Genomic DNA, 23423 nt, shown 5'->3' with positions numbered 1-23423 from the left:
AACTGAGAGAGAAACCACCACAACATGAGGAGTCACTGTCTACTGCCTATACTGTTCGAAAATGTTTTTCTTGTGGGGCTAAGGGACATATAGCTAGGTTCTGTAAAAAGGCAAAACAACAGAATGCCGGAAGAGCTAGAAAAAATGCTAATGTCAACTTAGCTATGTCTACTTTGGCTATGTCTAGCAAAGCACCAGTAACCCATGATTTGTGGATTGTTGATAGTGGAGCATCACAGTGCATTGGTAGAGATAGAAAAAGGTTTGTAAAAATGACCACGAGCAAGGAACTTGTATGCTTGGCAAATGGATGGAAGGTGAAGGCGGCTGGTGAAGGTCATGCATGTTGTTCATTCCTAAAGGAGAAGTTATCCATGTTATATGTACCTAAACTGAAATTTAATTTATTATCAGTAAGGGCTCTAGTTAACATTGGCTATGTAGTAACCTTTAGGGGAGATAACTATATAATTGAAAAAGAGGATAACAGGGTTTACTGCTACTTTAAAGAACGGTTTATATGTTATATCTGATGCCTAGATAGCTAACTCAGTTTATGATAATGTTAAACCCCATGACGAACGTATGCATTTACTACATAGATGCATGGGGCACATTAATTTCAAAATGCTGCAACAAACTGTTAAATTGGCAGGAGTACAATTAAAACCATGCAGTAAATATTTAAACTGCAATGTTTGCAATCAGGAGAAGAGCAAAGTTACTCCTGCAAACAGATTTTAAAACAAAGGAACCTCTGGAGGTTGTTTTTACTTTCTTAGGACCTAAGAAACCCAGTTTGGGTGGTGCCTGTTATGTTTTAAGTATCATGGATCATTATTCACCATACGGTTTCTGTTATTTAATGAAAAACAAAACAGAAACATTACAGCATTTCTTTAATTGGCTGAGGTTTGCGGAGAGAAAGATGAAAGCCAAGGTCATTACTGTAGTTACTGATAATGGGATGGAGTCTACCAACTATAAATTCCAAACGATGTTAAGATCAGCTGGAATCGAGCACAAACATTCTGCTCCTTATAGGCCACCACATAACTTGTTTGTAGAATGAAGGGGGCAAACATTACAGGCCATGGCTCGAACTATGATAGCTGATTCAGGTTTGCCGGAAACACTGTGGGGTAAAGCTATGATGTGTAGTAACCATGCTTTAAATAATGTGGTGAATACAACAACTGGTGAATTGCAATTCACTAGGTGGCATGGCAGAAAACTAGATTTGAGTTACCTACATACATTCGGAGCCCCAGCATGGGTGCATATTCCCTCACAAGTAAGAATGAAAGGGCAACATAGGGCTCGACAGTTATTTTTCGTAGGTTACGAGGCCAATCATAGATCGTTTAGATTTTGGGAAAAAGGCACACCTAAGGTTCACTGTACAGTTGCAAGAAAAAGTATGTGAGCCCCTTGGGATTACGTGGAGTTTTGCATGAATTGGTCATAAAATGTGCTCTGAACTTCATCTAAGTCACAACAATAGAAAAACACAGTCTGCTGAAAATAATACTACATAAACATTAGATGTTGCCATGGTTTAATTGAACATAACATGTAAACATTCACAGTGCAGGGAGGAAAAAGTATGTGAACTGTTGGACTTAATGACTGGTTGACCCTCCTTTGGCAATACTAACCTCAACCAAACATTTCCTGTAGTTGCAGATCAGACCTGCACAACGATCTGGAGTAATTTTGGACCACTCCTCTTCACAAAACTGTTTCAGTGTAGCAATATTCTTGGGATGTCTGGTGTGAATCACTCTCTTAAGGTCATGCCACAGCATTTCAATCGGGTTGAGGTCAGGACTCTGACTGGGCCACTCCAGAAGGTATATTCTGTGCTGTTGAAACCATTTTTTTGTTGACTTGCTTGTATGCTATGGGTCGTCCTGTTGCATCACCCATCCTCTGCGGAGCTTCAGTTGGCGGACAGATGGTCGTACGTTTTCCTGCAAAATGTCTTGATAAACCTTGGAATTCATTTTCCCATCAATGACAACAATCCGTCCAGGCCCTGAGGCAGCAAAGCATGATGCTCCCTCCGCCATGTTTTACAGTGGGCATGAGGTTTTGATGTTGGTGTGCTGTGCCTTTTTTTCTCCACACATAGTGTTGTATGTTTTTCCCAAACAACTCAATTTTGGTTTCATCTGTCCACAATATATTTTGCCAGTAGTGCTGTGGAACATCCAGGTGCTCTTTTGCAAACTTCAAACGTGCTGCAATATTTTTTTTGGACAGCAATGGCTTCCTCCGTGGTGTCCTCCCATGTACTCCATTCTTGTTTAATGTTTTCCTTATTGTAGATGTGTCAACATAAATGTTAGCATGTGCCAGAGATTTCTGTAGGTCTTTAGCTGACACTCTAGGATTCTTCTTTACCTCATGAAGCATTCTGCGCTGTGCTCTTGCAGTCATTTTTTCAGGATGACCATGCGTAGGGAAAGTAGCAACAGTGCTACACTTTCTCCATTTGTAGACAGTCTGCCTTACTGTGGACACAGGCTTTTGGAGATACCTTTGTAATCCTTTCCAGCTTCATGCAAGTCAACAATTCTTGATCGTAGGTCTTCTGGGGCTCTTTTCTGCAAGGCATGGTTCACATCAGACAGTGCTTCTTGAAGCCAGTAAACCCAAAACAGGTGTGTGTTTTTAAAGGTCAGGACAGCTGTCAGCAATACATCCAATATCATCACATTGATTGGAGTCAAGGTTGGCTCACTCCTGGCTCCAATTAGCTCTTGGAGAAGTCATTAGGCTAGGGGCTCACATACTTTTTCCTCCCTGCACTGTGAATGTTTTACATGTTATGTTCAATTAAACCATGGCAACATCTAATGTTTGTGTAGTATTATTTTCAGCAGACTGTGTTTTTCTATTGTTGTGACTTAGATGAAGTTCAGAGCACATTTTATGACCAATTCATGCAAAACTCCACGTACCGTATTTTCACGACCAAAAGCCGCACCGGATTAAAAGCCGCAGTATCAATTAACGTTAATTTTTTTAACTTTTTCCACATATAAAGCGCACCGGGTTATAAGCCGCACATTTCCCGACGCTTCTGGACATCGCGAGGAGCGGCACGAGGGTTCTTGGCGCTCCGGGGGGCGCCGAGGGCGGCTGGGAGGGGCGCGCGGCTTGGTTTCTCCTCCCTGGACGTCGCAGCGGCGGCCCCGGGCTCACCGATCTCTGTGTTTTTCGCATCGGGGCATGCTCTTGCAGCGCGCCCCGATGCGAAAGGCACTGGGATCGGTGAGCCCGGGGCCGCCGCTGCGACGTCCAGGGAGGAGAAACCAAGCCGCGCGCCCCTCCCAGCTGCTTTCGGTGCTTCCTGGAGCGCCGGGAGCCACAGATGTCCAGAAGCGGCTTTTGGGGCTGGTGGGGATTGGATTTCCGGCTCGGTGGCCCCTGTCGCTTCTGGACGCCTGTTGTGGTTGTGGGGAGCCGAGGAGAGTGTGGAGGGGAGCGCGCGACGGTTCTTGGCGCTTTGGGAGGCGGGAGAGGCGCGCGGTTTGATTTCTCCTCCCTGGACGTCGCCCGATCTCTGTGTTTTTCGCATCGGGGCGTGCTGCAAGAGCATGCCCCGATGCGAAGGGCGCGGGGATCGGTGCGCTTGGGGCTGCTGCTGCGGCGTCCAGGGAGGAGAGGCCGGGCCGCGCGCCTCTCCCGCTTCCCGGAGCGCCGGGGGCCGTCGCGCGCTCTTCTCCGCGCTCTCCTCGGCTCCTCACAGCTGCGGTGGACGTCCAGAGGCGACAGGGGCTGTCGAGCTGGGGGTCCGGTCCCCATTGGCCCCAGGGGCCGCTTCTGGACATCTATTGCAGTCGCGAGGAGCAAAGCAGCTGGGAGATCTTTTTCCACATATAAAGCGCACCGGGTTATAAGCCGCACTGCCGATTTTGGATCAAAATTTAGGATTTTTAGTGCGGCTTATGGTCGTGAAAATACGGTAATCCCAAGGGGTTCACATACTTTTTCTTGCAACTATAGCTCTAGTGCTAAGTTTATAGAACACATGGGGTGAAATAAATTAGAACCAATTGACAATGTAATTATTGACACCCAGATAGTCCCTAGTGATGAAATAGTAAAACCAGCAATTAAAGGGAGAGTGCAGGTACAGGAGGAACTAGAAGAACGGAAGCAGGTGAAACAGGAGAGTCCACTGGTAAGCCCTGAGTTGCCTAGACGTTCAACCCGTGTAACACGACCACCTGACAGATATCAAGCTACTATAGCATGTCAAGTAGATAAAGTTCCTGCTACTTATCATGAATTAACCCTGTATCCTAAGGAGGAGCAGATAGTTTGGAAAACAGCAATGGAAAAGGAACTGAAATCCTTACAAAACTTAGAGGTGTATGAACATGTAAGGTTACCCCCAGGTAAACATGCCATAGGATGCAAATGGATCTACAAGATTAAAACAAGTGTAGATGGGACTGTTACCCATAAAGCCAGATTGGTAACACAAGGGTTTGCTCAGTCAGGCAGTGACTATGATGAAGTATTTGCACCTAGTCTAAAGGCTACAACATTATGTGCATCATTAGTTTGGGCAGCTAGGCATGGATATGTAGTGAATCATTTAGATGTTGAGACGGCATATCTCCATGCACCGTTGCAACCTACTATATATTTAAAGAAGTCTTTAGGGTTAAACACTGGTAATAACACTGATTGCTGGAAGTTAAAAAAGAGTCTTTATCGCTTAAAGCAATCAGGCTATGAATGGAATCAATGCATAGTGAAGGAGTTAACTAGTGAAGGGGTTTAAAGCTGGCATAGCTGATCCATGTTTGTTTAAGAAAGAAAGTGATGGTGTGATTTCATTGTTGCTATTGTTCACTGATGACATAGCAGTAATCGCTAAAACTGAGCAAGAAGCTACTGAGATTATAACACTGTTGAAAACGAAGTTCAGTATAAAACATCTCAGTGAGATTAGGCAATATCTTGGTTTACAAATAGATAAAAGGATACAAAAGGAAACAAAATCTCACAAACCGAGAAGATTAAACAGCTACTCAGAACGTTCAGGATGGAACTGTGTAAACCAGCTAAAACTCCAATGGGTCTGGAATTTAGCCATGATGATGTAAAAAGCCCTGTGTTTGATAAGGGTATTTATCAATCATTAATTAGCTTATCATATCTGAGTAATTGGTCAAGACCCGACATTGCATATAGTGTAAATCAATTAGCCAGGTTTAATGCTGAACCTACTGAAAGGCACTGGCAAGCTGCTAAGAGGATATTAAGATATCTTAAGCAAACGGTGCATTATGCATTGTATTTAGAACCTAGAGATGATCTAAGCTTAACTGCATATGCTGATGCAAGTTTTGCTACAGATGTGTCTACACGGAAATCAACATCAGGATTTGTTGTATTCCTGGGAAAGGCACTAATTGGATGGCGGTCTATTAGACAAAAACATTTAAGTCTATCGACTATGGAGGCTGAATTCTCATGTCTGTCATTATTATGTACGGATTTGGTTTGCTATAAACAACTCCTACTTGATATGGGGATTGACATACGAGAGCCTATTGTTTACAATCAAACAGCAATTCAGATGGCATCCAATCTTGCTGTAAAACTAGTTCTAAACAAACTGATATAAGATATCTGAATGTACAGCAAAGTGTGAATAGTAAATTAGTTACACTAGATTATTGTATGTCTGAGGATAACATTGCAGACCACTTTACCAAGGCCCAAGGTAATATAAAGCATAAACGTTGTTGCGAGGAATATGGGTTAAGATTGTAAGATTTATATATTCTCCAAAGGGGAGAATGTTAAGAATATAATTCTAACGGTTGGGTTGGCAATATATAAATCATGTAACAATGTTGTAACTGTTTCTTTAAAGCATACTGTAAAATGTGATTGGTTGCTGTTTTCCTCAATCGGCCATAAGAGGGAGCCAGAATGACTGTTAGTTCTCTCTCTGTTTGTTAGATGCTGGGCTGATCTGATCTGAGTGTATTGGAAGCTGGCTGTTAGAAAGTGCTGCGAGCTATTGTAAGTTTTGCAACTGTTAGCAAACTTTGTGTACCGAACTGATTATATGATACTGGACTATGTTATTTGGATTATCCCTTAACTGAAAGACATTGATGACTGACTGTCTTATCCGTGTATGACTTGGACTATTTGATAGACTCTGATACCTCTATTTCCACGAGAGTAAAAGCCTATTTAAACTGCAGTATCTCTGTATGCTGGTTTGTGTGTTCCCCAACACAACTATCACAACGCTTCGCTGAACGTACTCGCTCTCCCAACAGGGAGCTTACTTAACAACCTGTATGCAATTAAGAGATAAAACACCTTATTCAGTCCTAATTTTCCCTTCAGTGCTGCTCTTTGCTATTCCTTCTGTGCCAGACCCATTAGCCAGTTGTCCAATGGCCGTACAAGTTTATCTTTTACCGTGGGCAATTTAAAGTGAGATTTCCTTTTTTAAAATATATTTTATAAATTCTTTGCATATTTGTTTTGGCAAAGTTTATGCTCTTTTTTGTTTTCCCGCATTCAGGCAAGATTTGCATGTTCTGAATGTGAAAAACAAGTTTAGAGGACTCTTATCTAGACTTTATCGGTATCTGATCTTGCGCCTTAGTTATTATTGTGTTCTTTTGAACCTCTTGGAACATTTTTGATCTCAGGGATACTTTGGAGCTGATCTTTTAGATTTATAATTCTGAACTATCTCCAAACATTTTTCAAATAATGGATTGTTTTTATTTTCCCTTTCAACTTTACTTTCAACAATTCTTTAATTTTTTGCAGATCTGCTCTTCTGCTGTCAAATGTCTGTGTGATACACTTTATTGGCAAGCACAATTCACATCCACATTTATATTTACAAAATTATTATCACTGCTTCCAATTAGTTCATCTGTTTTGGACAAGACTATAATTAATACTGAAGATTAAGGCCAATGTTAACAGTGATGTTGGCTTCCAGACTGGCTGTTTCAAGGCTTAATCATTTGTCAAGTCCAAAATATGCATTTGGTCAGTCCATGTGACTACAACTGAAGCTGCCCATTACTATTTCCTTCTCAGATGCTTTTGATTGTCCTTTCAGTCTATAAGTTCATTAGAGAGTACCCAACGCTTTAAATTCCCACGAGACAACATGCCACTCTAACTTTGTATAGAGTTACATGCTGCTGTGGGAGCTCCCATCACACACTCTTGCTCCTGCCAGCCCAGCAGTTTGAAAGTAAATGATTGTGGGTAGGTAGATGGATACCACTTTGATGAGCAACTTAATGGGATCATGAGCCCCCAACTGGACATCCCTGGGCACTGGAGATGTCATGATTCACTCCTTTCAACTCAGAGCTTCGGGGCTCTTGACATGAATGTAGCAGAGGTCAAAACAAAAATTATCTGTTTGCTTTATTTAAAAATTATATATTTTAGAAAAATATGCTTTATATTTTTCAATGAATGCTACATTACTTCACAAAAACATGAGAAAACATCTCTAAAATTACATTATTCAAGCTCTAAATTTATCTCCTTACCTTAGTGTTTGCCATGTCTACAATATACTGGTCCCCCTTCACACACTCCATCACAGGAAAGCCATCTCTGTCAAGGACCTTAGCTTGAGAATTACCCGCAACAACAAGAATGACATCTCCTGTGCTGCTATACTGCAAAGACTTTATCTGGTGACTGAAAAATTACGGAACCAAAGTTAAATACTAACAATTAAATACAACATTGCCAAATCTTTGCTTACAAAATTTAAAAATGGTAGAATATTTTATGCTACATCATTTTGGAAATATATGAAATATCTCCAAGTGGAATAATAATTGACAGATCCATTTTTGGTAGATGCACAGCAATTTCTAATCCATTTTTTCCAAATGCAAATAGCCCTTTAGTGACTGCTTCATGTAGGGATCATTTGCAATTATAATGGTAATAATGGAAAGTAACTTTTATGGCCAATCCTTGTATTTACAACCTTTGCAGGTCTCTAAAGCAAAGGAAAGTTGAAGTAAGATCATAAGCATGGTTGCTGTTTTGTTAAGCTGCCATTTCACTTAATGACTGAGTTGCCAGTTCCGACTGTGGTTGCTAAATGAGGACTACCCATACGGGTATCTTTATCCTTCTCTTTCCTCCTCTTTTCCACAATTCACAAAATGGTGTTACCTATATGATACATCTTCATTTCAAAACTATTTGTAATCTTAACTCCATTAAGATTTCGATGACTATTGTTTTTGAGCATTTCTCATTTCTAGATGTTTCTTGAGAAACAAATAAGTAAGCATCTTTGAGTTTTACGACCTAAAAATATAAATATGTGAGAAATAAATAGCATAAGTTGAGTTGTCATTTTACTGTTATTCAATACAATATAATAGCAGAGTCGGAAGGTACCTTGAAGGTCTTCTAGTCCAACTCCCTGCCTAGGCAGGAAACTCTATACCGTTTCAAATGGCTATCCAACATCTTCTTAAAGACTTCCAGTATTGGGGCATTCACAACTTCTGGAGGCAAGCTGTTCCACTGATTAATTGTTCTGTCAGGAAATTTCTCCTCAGTTCTAAGTTGCTTCTCTCCTTGATTAGTTTCACCCATTGCTTCTTGTTCTACCCTCAGGTGGCTTGGAGAATAGTTTGACTCCCTTCTTTATGGCAACCCCTGAGATATTGGAACACTGCTATCATGTCTACCCTAGTCATTCTTTTCATTAAACTAGACATACTCAGTTCCTGCAACTGTTCTTCATATGTTTTAGTCTCCAGTCCCCTAATCATCTTTGTTGCTCTTCTCTGCACTCTTTCAAGAGTCTCCACATCTTTTCTACATCATGGTGACCAAAACTGAATGCAGTATTCCAAGTGTAGCCTTACTAAGGCATTATAAAGTGGTATTAACACTTCATGTGATCTTGATTCTATCCCTCTGTTTATGTAGCCTAGAACTGTGTTGGCTTTTTTGGCAGCTGCTGCACATTGCTGGCTCATATTTAAATGGTTGTCCACTGGACTCCAAGATCCCTCTCACAGTTACTACTATTGAGCAAGGTACCACCTATACTGTACCTGTGCATTTTGTTTTTGTTGCCTAAATGTAAAACCTTACTGTTTTCACCATTGAATTTCATTTTATTAGATAGTGCCCAGTGTTCAAGTTTGTCAAGATCCTTCTGCTTCTTAAGCCTGTCTTCTGGAGTGTTGGCTATTCCTGCCATCTTGGTGTCATCTGCAAATTTGATGAGTTCCCCATTTATTCCCTCATCCAAATCATTGATGAAGATGTTGAAGAGTACTGGGCCTAAAAGAGAGCCTTGGGGTACTCCGCTGCATACTTCCCTCCATGTAGATGCAGTTCCATTGAGGACTACACGTTGAGTGCGGTTGATCAGCCAGTTATGAATCCATCTGGTGGTGATGCTGTCCAGATTCTTCCAAATATGGCTACATATTTCTAAGTCTTCTTATCTCAAAGGTGTTGGCCTGCATATTATTCTAGTAAGTTATTAATACATTTGGGGGAAAGCATCATGACATACCATTCACATGGTTGCAGAGATCTAAAAGCCTGAAGAGATCCATCCATTCCAGCAAAATCCCAAAATTTAACATCATAGTCATATCCTCCAGTTATCAAACGGGCACCCGATGGATCCAATCCTAAAGCAGAGACCTATAAAGCAAGATGTGAAAATGAACTGTGAACCAAATTAATGTCAAGTATACATACTGTATGCACACACACACACTCATTCACGACTATGTGCATATACTGTATTTTTCTAACTATAAGACACACTTCCCCCCCCCCAAAAAAGTGGGTGGAAATGTCTGTGTGCCTTATAGAGCGAATATTGTGGTGGAGGATTGGTGCAGCCGCCACCTGTCACCTCTGCTGCTGTTCGCTGCTGCCATGGAACGCTGGAGCCTTTGCTGCCGAGCAACTAATCGGCAGCTGGATCAGCCTCCTGGAATACCGCCAATCAGCTGTTCTAGGCAGCAGGGATCACCATCACCGCTCGCCGCCAATTGTGGCTGAATGGCGGTGGTGAAAGGTGGCAGTGGCAATCGGCAGCAATAGGCGCTAATCCCTATGGCCTAGAACAGCTGATTGGTGGTATTCTGGGAGGCTGATTCAACCACCAATCAGCTGCTCAGCAGCAAAGGCTTCAGCATTCCCCGGCAGCGGCAGCTCAGCTGACTGGTGGTGGGTGCAATGGAGCGGAGCCATGACAAGCCACATGCTGGGGCTACAATAACATGCTGAAGCTGACCAGGCTGTTTGCTGCAAGGATGCTAGCCAGATGAATGCTGGGAGGCAGAGACAGATTTTTTCCCCCTGTTTGCCTCCTCTAAAGCTAATGTGCATCTTATGGAGTGGTGCATCTTATAGTGTGAAAAATACGGTATTTTTTTTCTCTTAAATTAGCCAACTGGATTGTTATAAATTTCTACTCTATGTATGATAAAATCTGGATTTAATTCCTTCTACTTTTTTCACAGAATTTATTTTCTTTTCAGGAACAACATATTCTATCCTAAACCTAAGAAAGGGAGATATCAAGATGCTTACTGTTTTTGTGCCATGGTGGAGAGTAATTTCATGTGAGTCGGGAATTCTCTTCACAGGATCCTAAGAGAAATAATATTATTCAGAATAACTTTTAAGTACAGATATAACATCTATATAACCACAATAATTCATCTTCAGTACAGTGACAATGGGATGTAATTATTTTGCAAATGGGTAACCAGCACCAGAAAGATCCACATATTTTAATAACAGAAATAACTGAGGATGTGGAGGAAACCAAGAAGAAAGTTATGGGGCAAATGAAAAGAAATGTAAAAAGAGATCTATCAGATGAGCCAAGGTGGTGCAGTGTTTAGAGTCAGTACTGCAGACTACTTCTGCTTGGCTGCCTGAAATTTGGCAATTCAAATCTAACCAGGCTCAAGGTTAACTCAGCTTTCCATCCTTCCAAGGTGGGTAAAAGAAGGGCCCAAATTGTTGGGGGCAATATGATGACTCGGTAAACTGCTTAGAGAGGTTTGTAAAGCACTGTAAAACGGTATATAAGTCTAAGTGCTATAAAGTGCTGCTATAAAGATTCAGAGGGAAATTAGGGTATCTTTGACCAAGCTAACTGAATTGCTTGTAGGCAGGTTCATGGGCTGGATCATGTAGGCCATTATCAAGGAGCACGCTTAATGTTTTTTCTATCAGCGCTACATTTTTTTTAAAGTGCAGATTCATCCTTTGAATCCAAATCCAAACTACTTGAAGTACTTTTTGGAGAGAGATTATTAGCCATTCAACTCAAGGGATTCCTGAGTCTTCAACAAAATTGTTTAACCAAAATAAAATTAAGATAACAACCTCAAGGGACTACTCTTGGCATAACATTTCTTCAAAACAGCCAAATACTTACAAAGAATCATAATGTGACCCCATTCTATTTTAATATCACTAAAAGCCCTAAGTTGTAGAATACACTATAAATATCCCAAACCCGCCCCAAAAATTGCCTATATATGAACACAAACCCAGTTATAATTTGACATGTCCCCAATGGTTTTATTCCCACAAAATTAAGAACATCAGAAAACATTTGAAGATCCAAAGAAAACATTTAAATAGTATATTATAAAAAGTGATGTATCATGTGATAGAAGGCACTCTATACAATTCTGAGTGTTATCATAAGCTTCACTAATTTCGGCAAAGCACTCAATCTTAGACCTTCACTCATTTGTGATATTCAGAAATGATGGCAAGTTGGGAGTTCTAGTCCCACCTTAAGACATGAAAGCCAACTAGGTGACTTTGGGCCCATCATTTTCTTTTGTTGTTGTAGCTAAAATAGGAAGGAGAAGTATTTATATACGTTTGCCACATTGAGTTATTTATAAAAAAATAATAAAAGTTACATATAAAATAAGAACTATTTAATACTGATGCCCTTGCAGGTTCTTCCAGAAGCACTGAGCGTATTGGAAAAGGCTGTTATTGAGGCTGGTTTATTACTTCATAAAAATAAAGGTAAAGGTAAAAGTTCTCCTCGCACATATGTGCTAGTTGTTCCTGACTCTAGGGTGCAGTGCTCATTTTGGTTTCAAAGCTGAAGATCCAGCGCTGTCCGAAGACGTTCTCCGTGGTCATGTGGCCGGCATGACTAAACCCGAAGGTGCACGGAACACTGTTATCTTCCCACCAAAGGTGGTTCCTACTTTTCTATTTTGGATTTTTACAAAGCCGAGGTGGCACAGAGCCGAGGTGGCGCAGTGGTTAGGGTGCAGTATTGCAGGCCACTACAGCTGACTGTTATCTGCAGTTCAGCCGTTCTAATCTCACCGGCTCAAGGTTGACTCAGCCTTCCGTCCTTCCGAGGTGGGTGAAATGAGGACCCAGACTGTGGGGGCGATATGCTGACTCTGTAAACCGCTTAGAGAGGGCTGAAAGCCCTATGAGGCGGAATATAAGTCTAACTGCTATTGCTACATGCTTTCCAACTGCTAGGTTGGCAGAAGCTGGGACAAGTAACAGGCGCTCACTCCATTACACAGCGCTAGGGATTCGAACTGCCAACCTTTCTGATTGACAAGCTCAGCATCTTAGCCACTGAGCCACCCGCATTCCTCTTTCATAAAAATAGTTCTTTTTAAATGATAAAAATAAACCATTTATAAGAAATCTAGAAGAGAGAACAAAGGGGTCCTTTTGCCCAATCAATGGCTTCAGACATCAAGTAATGTTAGATATGTTTCTTATGAGTAAATTCAATTAGTTCAGAGGAAAAAAAAATTTTTTTTGAAATCTGTTAGACCCCTCAAAATGTTTCTATGGTAGAGGTGTAATAAATTTGAAATAATTATTTATTCTTTTATTATTTATTTATTAGCCTGATGTTATTATGGCGAAATAAGCTTCTTGGAAAGCAGAAGAGTTAAAGAGGGTTATGTTTTGTTAAAGTATAACCACAAAATCTGCAATCTTTCCATTTATGCAAAAAAATCAGTATTTCCACTCTGGGTTTTACAAAAAAAGTGATTGTCCCTCCCCCCCCCACTTAAAATTAAAGCTTTTAATATCTGATATAGTGAAGGACAAACTTCCAAATCTGTTAATTTTTTGCATTACTACAATGCTGATGATTTCTTTGTTTTCTAGCTAGTATGAATACCAAATAAACAACGAAAACCAAGACAAAATTTTCACATCAAAATGCATTGGGTACAAACTTTGATGAGTTTCAAAGCAGTTGAGTGCCAAGGTACCATTATGTGTTTTTTTTTGTGTGTGTGTGTGTGTGTGTGTGTGTGTGTGTATGTGCGCACATGCACACACAGCAATTTTCCCTCAATTTCATTTCCCTTCCAAACATTTTTGTTACTTTAAAAATTCCCAGAAATTCTACATCTGCCAGGCTTTTACAATAAAACATTAACACAGAATTTAAAATGTTCAAACGGTTAGTACACAATTGTTTTCTTGAAAGAATTACTAGTTAAATCACTGCTACCATTTTTGTTTTTCAAGTGAATGGCTCAGATGGCCTTGAAGACCTAACAACTTTAGATGGATGCACGATTTGAACCTCAGAAAACTGCTTTCATGGCTCACTCTCTAAGCCACTAAAGCTACATTCACTCACATAATTGGGTTGTTTTTAATTTCCCATTCTGTGCATCCAAATAATTGCCGGTTTCTTTCCAGCCTTATTTACTTATATTAAATTTAATTGTGAGGCTGCACTAACATCAAATCTAATATGAAATGCTTTCAGTATGCATTGCAATCAATATTTTGTATATTTCTAAGGCCAATAAGTGCTCCATTTTATCAGGCTTAACTGATGCTTGGTAAAGATTTCCAGTAACACTAATCAAAAGGCTGAGCAACAAATGAATTAATTGGCATTTAAGGAGAAGAATAAAGGTGAAGCATTGACAGAATTCTGTATCTTAAGAAGATAGCTTGGATCATTCATTGTGCTAACCATGGTTTGCATAATAGTGGATTCTTTAATCAGCTATAATGGATAGACTCACCCAACGTTCTGCAACAGAGACAATGATTTATGATCTAGAGTGAATGGAGCCATATATTGTATTAAACATTCAACTAAACTACATAATGGCTGTGATAACTAGGTCAGACTCGGGCAGGAGGGGAAGTATACAACGACAACTGATTAATTATTAAACTGAAATATATACAATTCATATGGCTATTCCCCATGTACTTAATAATTTCCCCTTCTGTCTCAACAAACAATTAGAATTTAGCAGCAGGTTTCTTTTAAAAAAACTTTGAACCATATCGAAGGGTTTTCTTCCACGAAAGAAAGGGATTTCCTCCTCTTCAAGTGTCATTGGTTTTTCATACGCTAATGTAATTTTAATCAAAGTTTATTCTAGTATAAATACAAATATAAATGACGTGGAATAAAGGAAAGGTAAAGAAGGAAGGTGAAAGGAAAATTTAAAAAGGCAGTGACTTTCAATTTCTTTGGTGCAATAAAATTCAAAATACTGTTTACAACTTCAACTTTTTGCTTTACCTATTTAGTGAGTACCAACCCTTTCTATAACAAAAAAATAATAATCTTATTGTTAAAACTTAAAATCAAATTTTCATTTATTTTTCTCTTTTGAGCATGAAGTCCAGAAGAGGCTTCCATGTGGAAACCAAACTGGATAAATTCCTTTCTTTAATTAAAGCACTTAGTTTTGCTAACTCCATCATTTTTTCCATCCATTCCTCCATTGTGAAAATTAATGTATTTTTCCATTTTTTCACACATAGAAGTTTCGTTTCAGTCAATATATGTGATATATAATAAAAAAGTTCCAAATTGTTTTTAAAGTTCTTTATCCTATAAGTCCTAAAAGAAAAATTTCTGGTTTCAGTTTTATATTTGTTTTAAGAATCTTCTGAATTACGAAAAAGTCTGGCCCCAATATTTCTTTGCTTTATCACAAGTCCATCAAACATGATAAAAATTATCTTCTTTATAAATTCCATTTCCGCAGATATTTGAAAACACCTTTATATATTTTTGAGTTTCTCAGCCATTTAGTACCAATGATGCACTTTATAAAAGTTTTTTTTCCAGATTATAATTTAATCGAAATTTCAATCCATTCCTCAACATATTTTTCCACTGGTCAAGTGTTATGTTATAAACAAAGTTTTCTGCTCATTAAAACATCAACTTCCAGTTCAATTTCAACATTTTATAAAAGCAATGAAATATGCAATGTGCATATGGTGCAATTTGGTGTGGGTCCAAGTCAGATTTAGTTTCAGTATTCATCATTTCTTATATCTGATCCATAAGGTTAGAATTCAATCTAAATCTCTGTGCTTGGTAGGTGAAAATAACTTCTTTCAACTTGTCCTAACAAAATGGAAACTTTCTCTTCTTCAGAACATTTGTTAAGAAGACATAGGCTTTTCATTGTCTCAAAATTTTCACAGGAATTTCTTTCAGAACAATTATATCCACATTGTCTTATCTTCAATTTAGACTTGAAATGAAACTCCCAAACTTGTTATCTTGTTCTCCTTACGGAAGTGGAATAGCACATCCCTTGGCACTTTTCTAATTGTAGAATACAATTTTATAGACCATGTCTATTTCCAAATCAATTTTTTTCTTCCTCCCTATTTATTAGCTCAGCCAAAGATTGGACTATTCTTCTAATGTCTTCTCCCCCTACTTCAAGGCATGCCTTAAAATAGCAAATGCTGCTCATTTTGTTCAATAATATTATCTAAACGATCTCTATATTATGCATCATTACTGCCCATTTTATGTTCCAAGAAGTCACCCTTGTAATTTATTTGTTTGACATCCCATAAAATTTGATAAAATTTCTTCATTTGCCCCCTTTAAGATATTTTCACATAGAGCTTGAATTTCTTGAATTATTTTGTTTGAGCATTCCTTGAGGATGTTTCTCAAATGATCCAGCTCACCTGAGTCTCATCTCTCCTTCTGGCATCTAGTTGCCATCTTAATAATTTAAAAATAATTGCAAAATTTAGTATTTGAAATAGTATTTAATATATATATACAATTCTAAAAACCGCTTTTAGTCAATTGTATGGTCTGAGTTGCCGTACAACTGCAAACTGCTCAAATAATGTCCTAATTTCTTCACCTTGATTAATTAAAACTCCATCATATACCAGCAATGAAAACCTGAAACAGAACAATTTGTTTAATGTGTGGCATACCTAGTTTTTGGAATATACAGAAGCTTGAAACTTATATTTTCAGAACTGCCCAAGACCATAGATGCTTGTTATAGTCATAATGTGTCATCATTGCTACACATATATGCAGTTTGAAGAGCTGCTAGGGAGCATTAAATATACACAAAACCTGCAGTTTTAAAACTGCAGATTAGCACATACACTGCATAAATACACTGGTTAATCAGGTATCTGCTATCCTTCACCCTCATCAGAAAAGCCAGCCATCTGTTTACAAGCTTTTTACTGAAAGGTAGTTCATGGAGGGATGGATAACTATCAAATAATGAAACTGACCCCATTGTTCTCATGAAAAGAGAATGCTTGTTCCATTTGGGCTTTTCATCTTAGTATTATTAACCTATTAATAATATTAATCTATTTTTCTAATGTTTAGCCCTTGTAGGATTTTTGCTTCTGGGAACATTAACTTTCACAAACTTAACTAGTAATGGTTTTTTTTTAAAATTCACTATGGCCCAACAGACTCACTTTTCTTTTCGGGAAGGCAATGTGGTTGATGGAGGTCCTTTTTCCCCTTATTTTTTCAGAACCTCCAGACACAAAGGCAGGCTAAATTCCGCTTCTGAAGTCCTTTCTGAAGAATCAACTGCACAGTTCTGCATATATCCGCTGCATCATCAGGTAGAGACAAGCAGCGTTGAGAGTGAGGAAGAGCATCAGGACTCGGGACGTAGAGGGCTACAGGCAGTCCTCAAATTACAAAGTTGGCTAAGTGACCAAAGTTACAATGGCACTGAAAAAAGTGACTTATGACCATTTTTCACACAAACAACCATTGCAGCATCCCCACAGGCGAGGTGATTTACTTTCGGATGGTTGACAACTGACTCATATTTATGACAGTTGCAGTGTCCTATGGTTAAGTGATTCCCTTTTGCAACCTTCTGACAAGCAAAGTCAATGGGGAAACCAGACTCACTTAACAATTGTGTTACTAATTTAACAACTGCAGTGATACACTTAACAACTATGGCAAGAAAAGTGATAACATGGGGTAAAAGTATCAACAGAAATTTTGAGCTCAATTGTGGTTGTAAGTCGAGGACTACCTGCATTGAAAGGACCAGACTTGGGGTCAGCAGTTGCTCATTAGCTAATCAAAGTTGCAATCTTTTTTTTCTTCTTCTCTTCTGTGTGTGTATGTGTGTGTGTGTATATGTATATATGCTCCAAATCAGTGTTTCTCAACCTTGGCAACTTGAAGATGTCCGGACTTCAACTCCCCAAATTCCCCAGCAATCTTCAAGTTGCCAAGGTTGAGAAACACTGCTCCAAATGGTGCCTTTTTACCTCTCTCACTCCATATTTATTTATTTATTTAGACTGATTTAAGGAACACTCAGATTTATTTCATCTAACAAAAAGGTGGTTTATAGAAATGACATGCTTTCTGAAATGCAACAAATCCCTATCTAATCAAACAAAGAATTGTCCTTTACCCTGTCTCAAGTCCTGGGGAAATTATTTCATTTTGTGTTATTTTATTTCTACGGTGTTGGTTGGTTTATTTCTAGTCGGTGTTGGTCGGGGGGCAGAGATCATCCCTGAGGCCCCTAACATATGGGGTGCCGCAGGGTTCGGTCTTATCCCCCCTACTATTTAACATATACATGAAACCGCTGGGCGAGATCATTCGGAGGCACGGGATAAAATACCACCAATACGCGGACGATACACAATTGTATCTGTCCGCCCCGTGCCAACTCAATGAAGCGGTGGACGTGATGAGCCAGGGTCTTGAGGCCGTTAAGAGCTGGATGAGCGCTAACAAACTGGTACTCAACCCGGACAAGACCGAGTGGCTGTTGTGCTTCCCTCCCAATAATTTGGCTGACATTCCAACACTCAGGCTGGGGGGTCAAATTTTATACCCCTCAGACAGGGTCCGTAACTTAGGAGTCCTCCTGGATTCACAGCTGACTTTTGACCATCAGCTGACGGCTGTGACCAGGGGGGCATTTGCCCAGGTTCGCCTGGTCCGACAGTTGCGGCCCTACCTGAACCGGGAGGCTCTCACAACAGTCACTCGAGCCCTTGTGATCTCTAGGCTGGAATACTGCAATGGGCTCTACATGGGGTTGCCCTTGAAGAGCATCCGGAGACTGCAGTTAGTCCAGAATGCAGCCGCGCGAGTGATAGTGGGCGCACCGCGGTTCGCCCACATTACACCCATCCTCCGCGAGCTGCACTGGCTACCTGTCGGTCTCCGGGTGAGCTTCAGGGTACTGATGACCACCTTTAAAGCACTCCATGGTAGTGGATCTGGGTACTTGAGAGACCGCCTTCTGCCGATTACCTCCCTCCGACCGATTAGATCACACAGGCTGGGCCTCCTCCGGATTCCATCCGCCAGTCAATGTCGACTGGCGACTACACGGAGGAGAGCCTTTTCTGTTGCAGCTCCGACCCTGTGGAACGATCTCCCCGTTGAGATTCGTACCCTCACCACCACCCAGACCTTCCGCACAGCCCTCAAGACCTGGCTCTCCCAGCAGGCCTGGGGATAGGTTCCAATTTACCCGCCCGAGTGCTGACTGTTGAATGCATGTTGTGGTTTTACTATTTTATTTTTGGTCACTTATTGTTTGTCCCTTGTTGCTGCACACCCTTCCCTTATGATTGTAAGCCGCCCTGAGTCCCCTCAGGGAGAAGGGCGGCCTATAAGTCTTAATAAATGAAAAATGAAATGAAATGAAATGAAAATACTGCCTGGGTTTGAAACTCTGCAGGCAGAAGTGTGGTTCATCTGATGTTCTTTCAGTATATTTCAGTCCTATTATGTGAGGGTAACAGGAAAAGAAGAGGGGTATAATTGAGGTATTCCAGGAAGACGCACTTCCAAACTGGATGTGCAGCCTGAATCTGCTTTAAAGCACCACTTTTCCTCCTTAATTAAATTGGATTGTTTGTGATCAAAAGTTGGAAGACGTGTTAAACCTTTGATTCCTTGTTTCAACAAGCAATAGAATTGCACCCATGTGTGCTCCATGCCAAACAGAAGCCATTGTGAGTTTAATATATCACATCCTCATGATGAGGATGATAGTGATTAGATTTGCAAAGAGAGGATATGCTAGATACCGAGCAGTTTCACTTTTCTTGTGTCTATTCAGAAAAAAAGTCCCATTGAAAGCAATGTGGTAGCTTTACTGGAAAGCACATATAAAGTTACTGCCTTAACTTACAAAAGAATCATCTACACAGTTAGTCTCATACATTCCCCATGTTTTTCCTTTGCATGAACATTCGCTGCTCAGTGACTTATTTTATTATATTGCATTACATAAAAATGCACTATTATATGATGGTTTATAAGAAGGTTAAATATTAATGTTTTGAAAGCAATTTATGGGTGGCATGGGAGAGTCACTAATCAAAACAATGATCAAATTGGAACCAGCTGTGCATGCAGTATATGAAATTGCCCCTTCCTTCCTGTAAGAAGTTTCTCAAGCTTTCAAAAATATCTGAGATAATGTTCAAGAATTTACTGTTTGGCTCCACAAAGTTTTTCTTAGGGCTTAATGATTGAGTCTAACATAAACTCATCAATTGAAAATAATCTGATGAATATATAAGAACAGAGCCTCCAGTAGTCATACAGCAGATTTCTTTTATTTATTAAATTTTTATGCTGCTCATATTGCCATCAAAATTTTTAAAGGGGGAGGTATTTATTATGGCTTTTTTTTCTTCCTTCCATTCTTTTCTTTCTTTTTCCCCCTTTTCTTCTTTCTCTCTTTCTTTTTCCTTCTTTCTTTCCCTTCCTTCCTGTCTTCTTTCCCTTCTTTCCTTCCTTTTCTTTCTCTCTTTCTTTTTTCTTTCTTTCCTCCTGCCTGCCTTTTCCCCTATCTCCTTCTTTCTTTTCTTTCTCTAAGTTTCTTTCTTTCTCTTCCTTCCTTCCTGTCTTCTTTCCCTTCTTTCCTTCCTTTTTCTTTCTTTCTTTCTTCCTGCCTGCTTTTCCCCCTACCTACTCCTCCTTTCTTTCTTTTTGTTCCTTTCTTTTTGTTCCTTTTTCTTCTTTCTTTTTCTTCTTTCTTTTTCTTCTTTCTTTTTCTTGCTTTTCCCTTCCTTCCTGTCTTTTCCCTTCTTTCCTTCCTTTTCTCTTTCTTTCTTTCTTTCTTTTTTCTTTCTTTCTTTCTTTCCTCCTTCCTGCCTGCCTTTCCCCCTACTTCCTCCTCCTCCTCTTTCTTTTTCTTCCTTTCTATTTCTTCTTTCTTTTTCTTGCTTTTTCCTTACTTCCTTCCATCCTTCAGTTCCTTCTTTCTCCCCCCTACCTCCTCCTTCTCCTTTCTTCTTTCTTTCTTCTTCCAGACGTTTTTGTTTTGAAACTCTGAACACGGAGTCCACCTACCGATCTTGTATACAGATATTTCTTCTCACTGTGTAAATAAAAATCTGTGGTTTTGAAAAAGAAGTTGATAGTTTGGTGATAATGGTGTTTAAAGATTCTAAAAATTCTGGGTGGCAAGTGGCCCATTGAAAAAGACTTTATATCGCCAGAAATTGCTTGACTTCCGTTACAGTGAGTAAGCCATTCCTTTAGTAGGCTCTTTCTTCCAATAGATACATGGAAACTGTTGTTTATATTGGTAGCTGGAGCTTTAGGGCCCATCAGCTTCAGTCAAGTTCAAGATGGTTGCTGGTGCAACTAGATGCAAAAGGATAGATCTTGAGCAGATCAACTTGCCTATCTATGTCTTTCTTCTATATATATAAAAATGGATGTGTATATGTATGTTCTAGCATAACTCTGGAATGCCTCGAGCAATTTCAACCAAACTTGGCACACAGATTACTTACCCTCTGGAAACAAATACTGGGGGGGGGGGGGGAGGGAAGACACTCCTAACACCCCTCGGGGTGTGTGTTCTACTAAGATACAGCCTGTTATCCTTTATAATGTCTTCTACTGTACTGCCATAAAATGGCTTCTACTGTACAGTGCTGTGGAGTTGCCACAGTAATGGCTTCACAGTACTTCACAAGGGGGCTCTCTCTGATAAAGGGGAAAATCCAACATTAGATATTGCGGTGACATTCATGGAAGGAGGGTTGGGATAAATAAATACCCAGGCAGTGCTGGGCTATCAACTAGTATTATATAAAAATCTCAGTGCAATTGCATAGGATAACCTGAGCATCTACAATTTTGCATGTAGGGGGTAGTACTACTCCACATGTGAATGTGGAAAGGGATCAGAAACCCTAGCAATTCCTTTTAGACCCATTTATTTATCGTTTTTATTCCACTTTTATTCTTTTTATAAATAACTCAAAGTGGAGAGCATACCTAATATTCTTTCCTCCTCCTGTTTTCCTCCATAACAACAACTCTGTGAGGTGGGCTGGGCTGAGAGGGAGTGACTGAGCCAAAGTCACCTAGCTGGCCTCGATGTCTATGTGGCACTAGAATTCCAAGTTTCCTGCTTTTTAGGCCAGCACTTTTCCCTCTAAATGTTAGGCATCCAAATATATAATACACTAATAATATGCACAAATATGCAGCTTAATATATAAATGAACACAAATCCATCTTCAGCTCTCCCTAGTATAGCTCAAACCCTGTCATCTGGCTGAATGATGCAATCATACCATAATTTTTAATTGTAAACTGCTCCACTGAATGCAGAATTCAATCCATCAGTCATTTAGACTGCTGGCCTTTGCCTGTCTGATATACATTCAATGAATGCCTTTTTCTGGAGAACAGAAAACAAGAATTGATCTCATTATTGCAATGCCTATGTCCTTCATAACAGGATCAAAAGGGCACAGCTGACTACAAAACCCATGTAAGCCTCCTTTTTTCAGTGAGCTCTTTAACTTAAAAAAAATCAAATAGATGAGTCAATTGCAAGGAAAAACGGGTCAATCTGAATCTATTTTGATGATTGAAGAATTTTGAGTGGCAAGAAATTTAATCTTGTTCTCGTGGAGAACATGTTTTTCTAAAAAATCAATGTAATCTACCAAGGACTTGGAAAGAACATACATCTCTAACATGCAGCACTTGAATAGGTCCCTGTACAGTATTATTTTGCTTTCAGGTAGACCAGAAGCCGGAACAAAGCAATGTTTTATTTAATTTAATTTTGTCAAAATTTAATTAATTAATTACAAGTAAATATGATTAGTCCCCATGTATTTAATGACTTTTCTCTTCTCTCATCCTCACATCACAAGCCCAGCAGCAACAGTTGGAAAAGCATAGGTTGCCTGTCAATTTCAAAATAAGCCTTAAGGCTAATAGTTTAATGGACAATTAATCAAAGAGCCTTTAAAACTTATGGAGAATATAAATTGTGAGATAGTTGTGTTCTGCCTCTGTCTTGCTGGTCGGCGGGGGGAGCAGGAAACACATAGGAGGGGGTAGGAATGGTGAACAATATTTTAGCGACTGGGCTCTCTCTTTTAAGAGGGTGAGGGAGGGGAAGAATTTTACACCCCTCAGAGAGGGTTCGCAACTTGGGAGTCCTCCTGGATCCGCAGCTGTCATTTGACCACCACCTAACGGCTGTGACCAGGGGGGCATTCGCCCAGGTTCGCCTGGTGCGCCAGTTGCGACCCTACCTGAATCGGGAGGCTCTCACAACAGTCACTCGGGCCCTAGTGATCTCTAGGCTGGAATACTGCAATGTGCTCTACATGGGGCTGCCCTTGAAGAGCATCCGGCGACTTCAGCTAGTGCAGAACGCAGCCGCGCGAGTGATCGCGGGTGCACCTCGGTTCACCCGCATAACACCTATCCTCCGCGAGCTGCGCTGGCTACCTGTCGATCTCCGGATGCGCTTCAAGGTGCTACTAATCACCCATAAAGCCCTACATGGCAGTGGATCTGGATACTTGAGAGACCGCCTTCTGCCAATTACATCCCTGCGACCAATAAGATCTCATAGATTAGGCCTCCTCCGTATTCCATCGGCCAGCCAGTGTCGGCTGGCAACCACAAGGAGGAGGGCCTTCTCAGCAGTAGCCCCGGCCCTTTGGAACGAGCTCCCTGTGGAGATTCGTACCCTCTCCACCGTCCAAGCCTTCCGCACAGCCCTGAAGAACTGGCTCGCCCGTCAGGCCTGGGGATAAGGATAGTT

At 40.2% G+C, this 23423-nt stretch overlaps 1 protein-coding gene across 1 annotated transcript in view; it reads right to left on the bottom strand.

The window, feature by feature from the left end:
- Window positions 1-23423, bottom strand: part of WDR70 (WD repeat domain 70) — a 130792-nt gene that overhangs the window by 95125 nt on the left and 12244 nt on the right. The window contains exons 6-8 of the mRNA XM_087715428.1: window positions 10618-10677; window positions 9584-9717; window positions 7572-7725 (exon numbers count right to left, since the gene is read on the bottom strand). Coding sequence (XP_087571554.1) covers window positions 7572-7725; window positions 9584-9717; window positions 10618-10677 — 348 coding nt within the window. The remainder of the gene's footprint in view (window positions 1-7571; window positions 7726-9583; window positions 9718-10617; window positions 10678-23423) is intronic.

The sequence above is a fragment of the Thamnophis sirtalis genome, unplaced genomic scaffold, assembly GCF_051295495.1.
Source record: "Thamnophis sirtalis isolate CommonGarterSnake01/CBP01778 unplaced genomic scaffold, rThaSir2_p1.2 scaffold_5, whole genome shotgun sequence".
NCBI classification, from domain to species: Eukaryota; Metazoa; Chordata; class Lepidosauria; order Squamata; family Natricidae; genus Thamnophis; species Thamnophis sirtalis.
The sequence above is the reverse complement of the archived record's forward strand: the minus strand, read 5'-3'. Positions and strand labels throughout refer to the sequence as shown.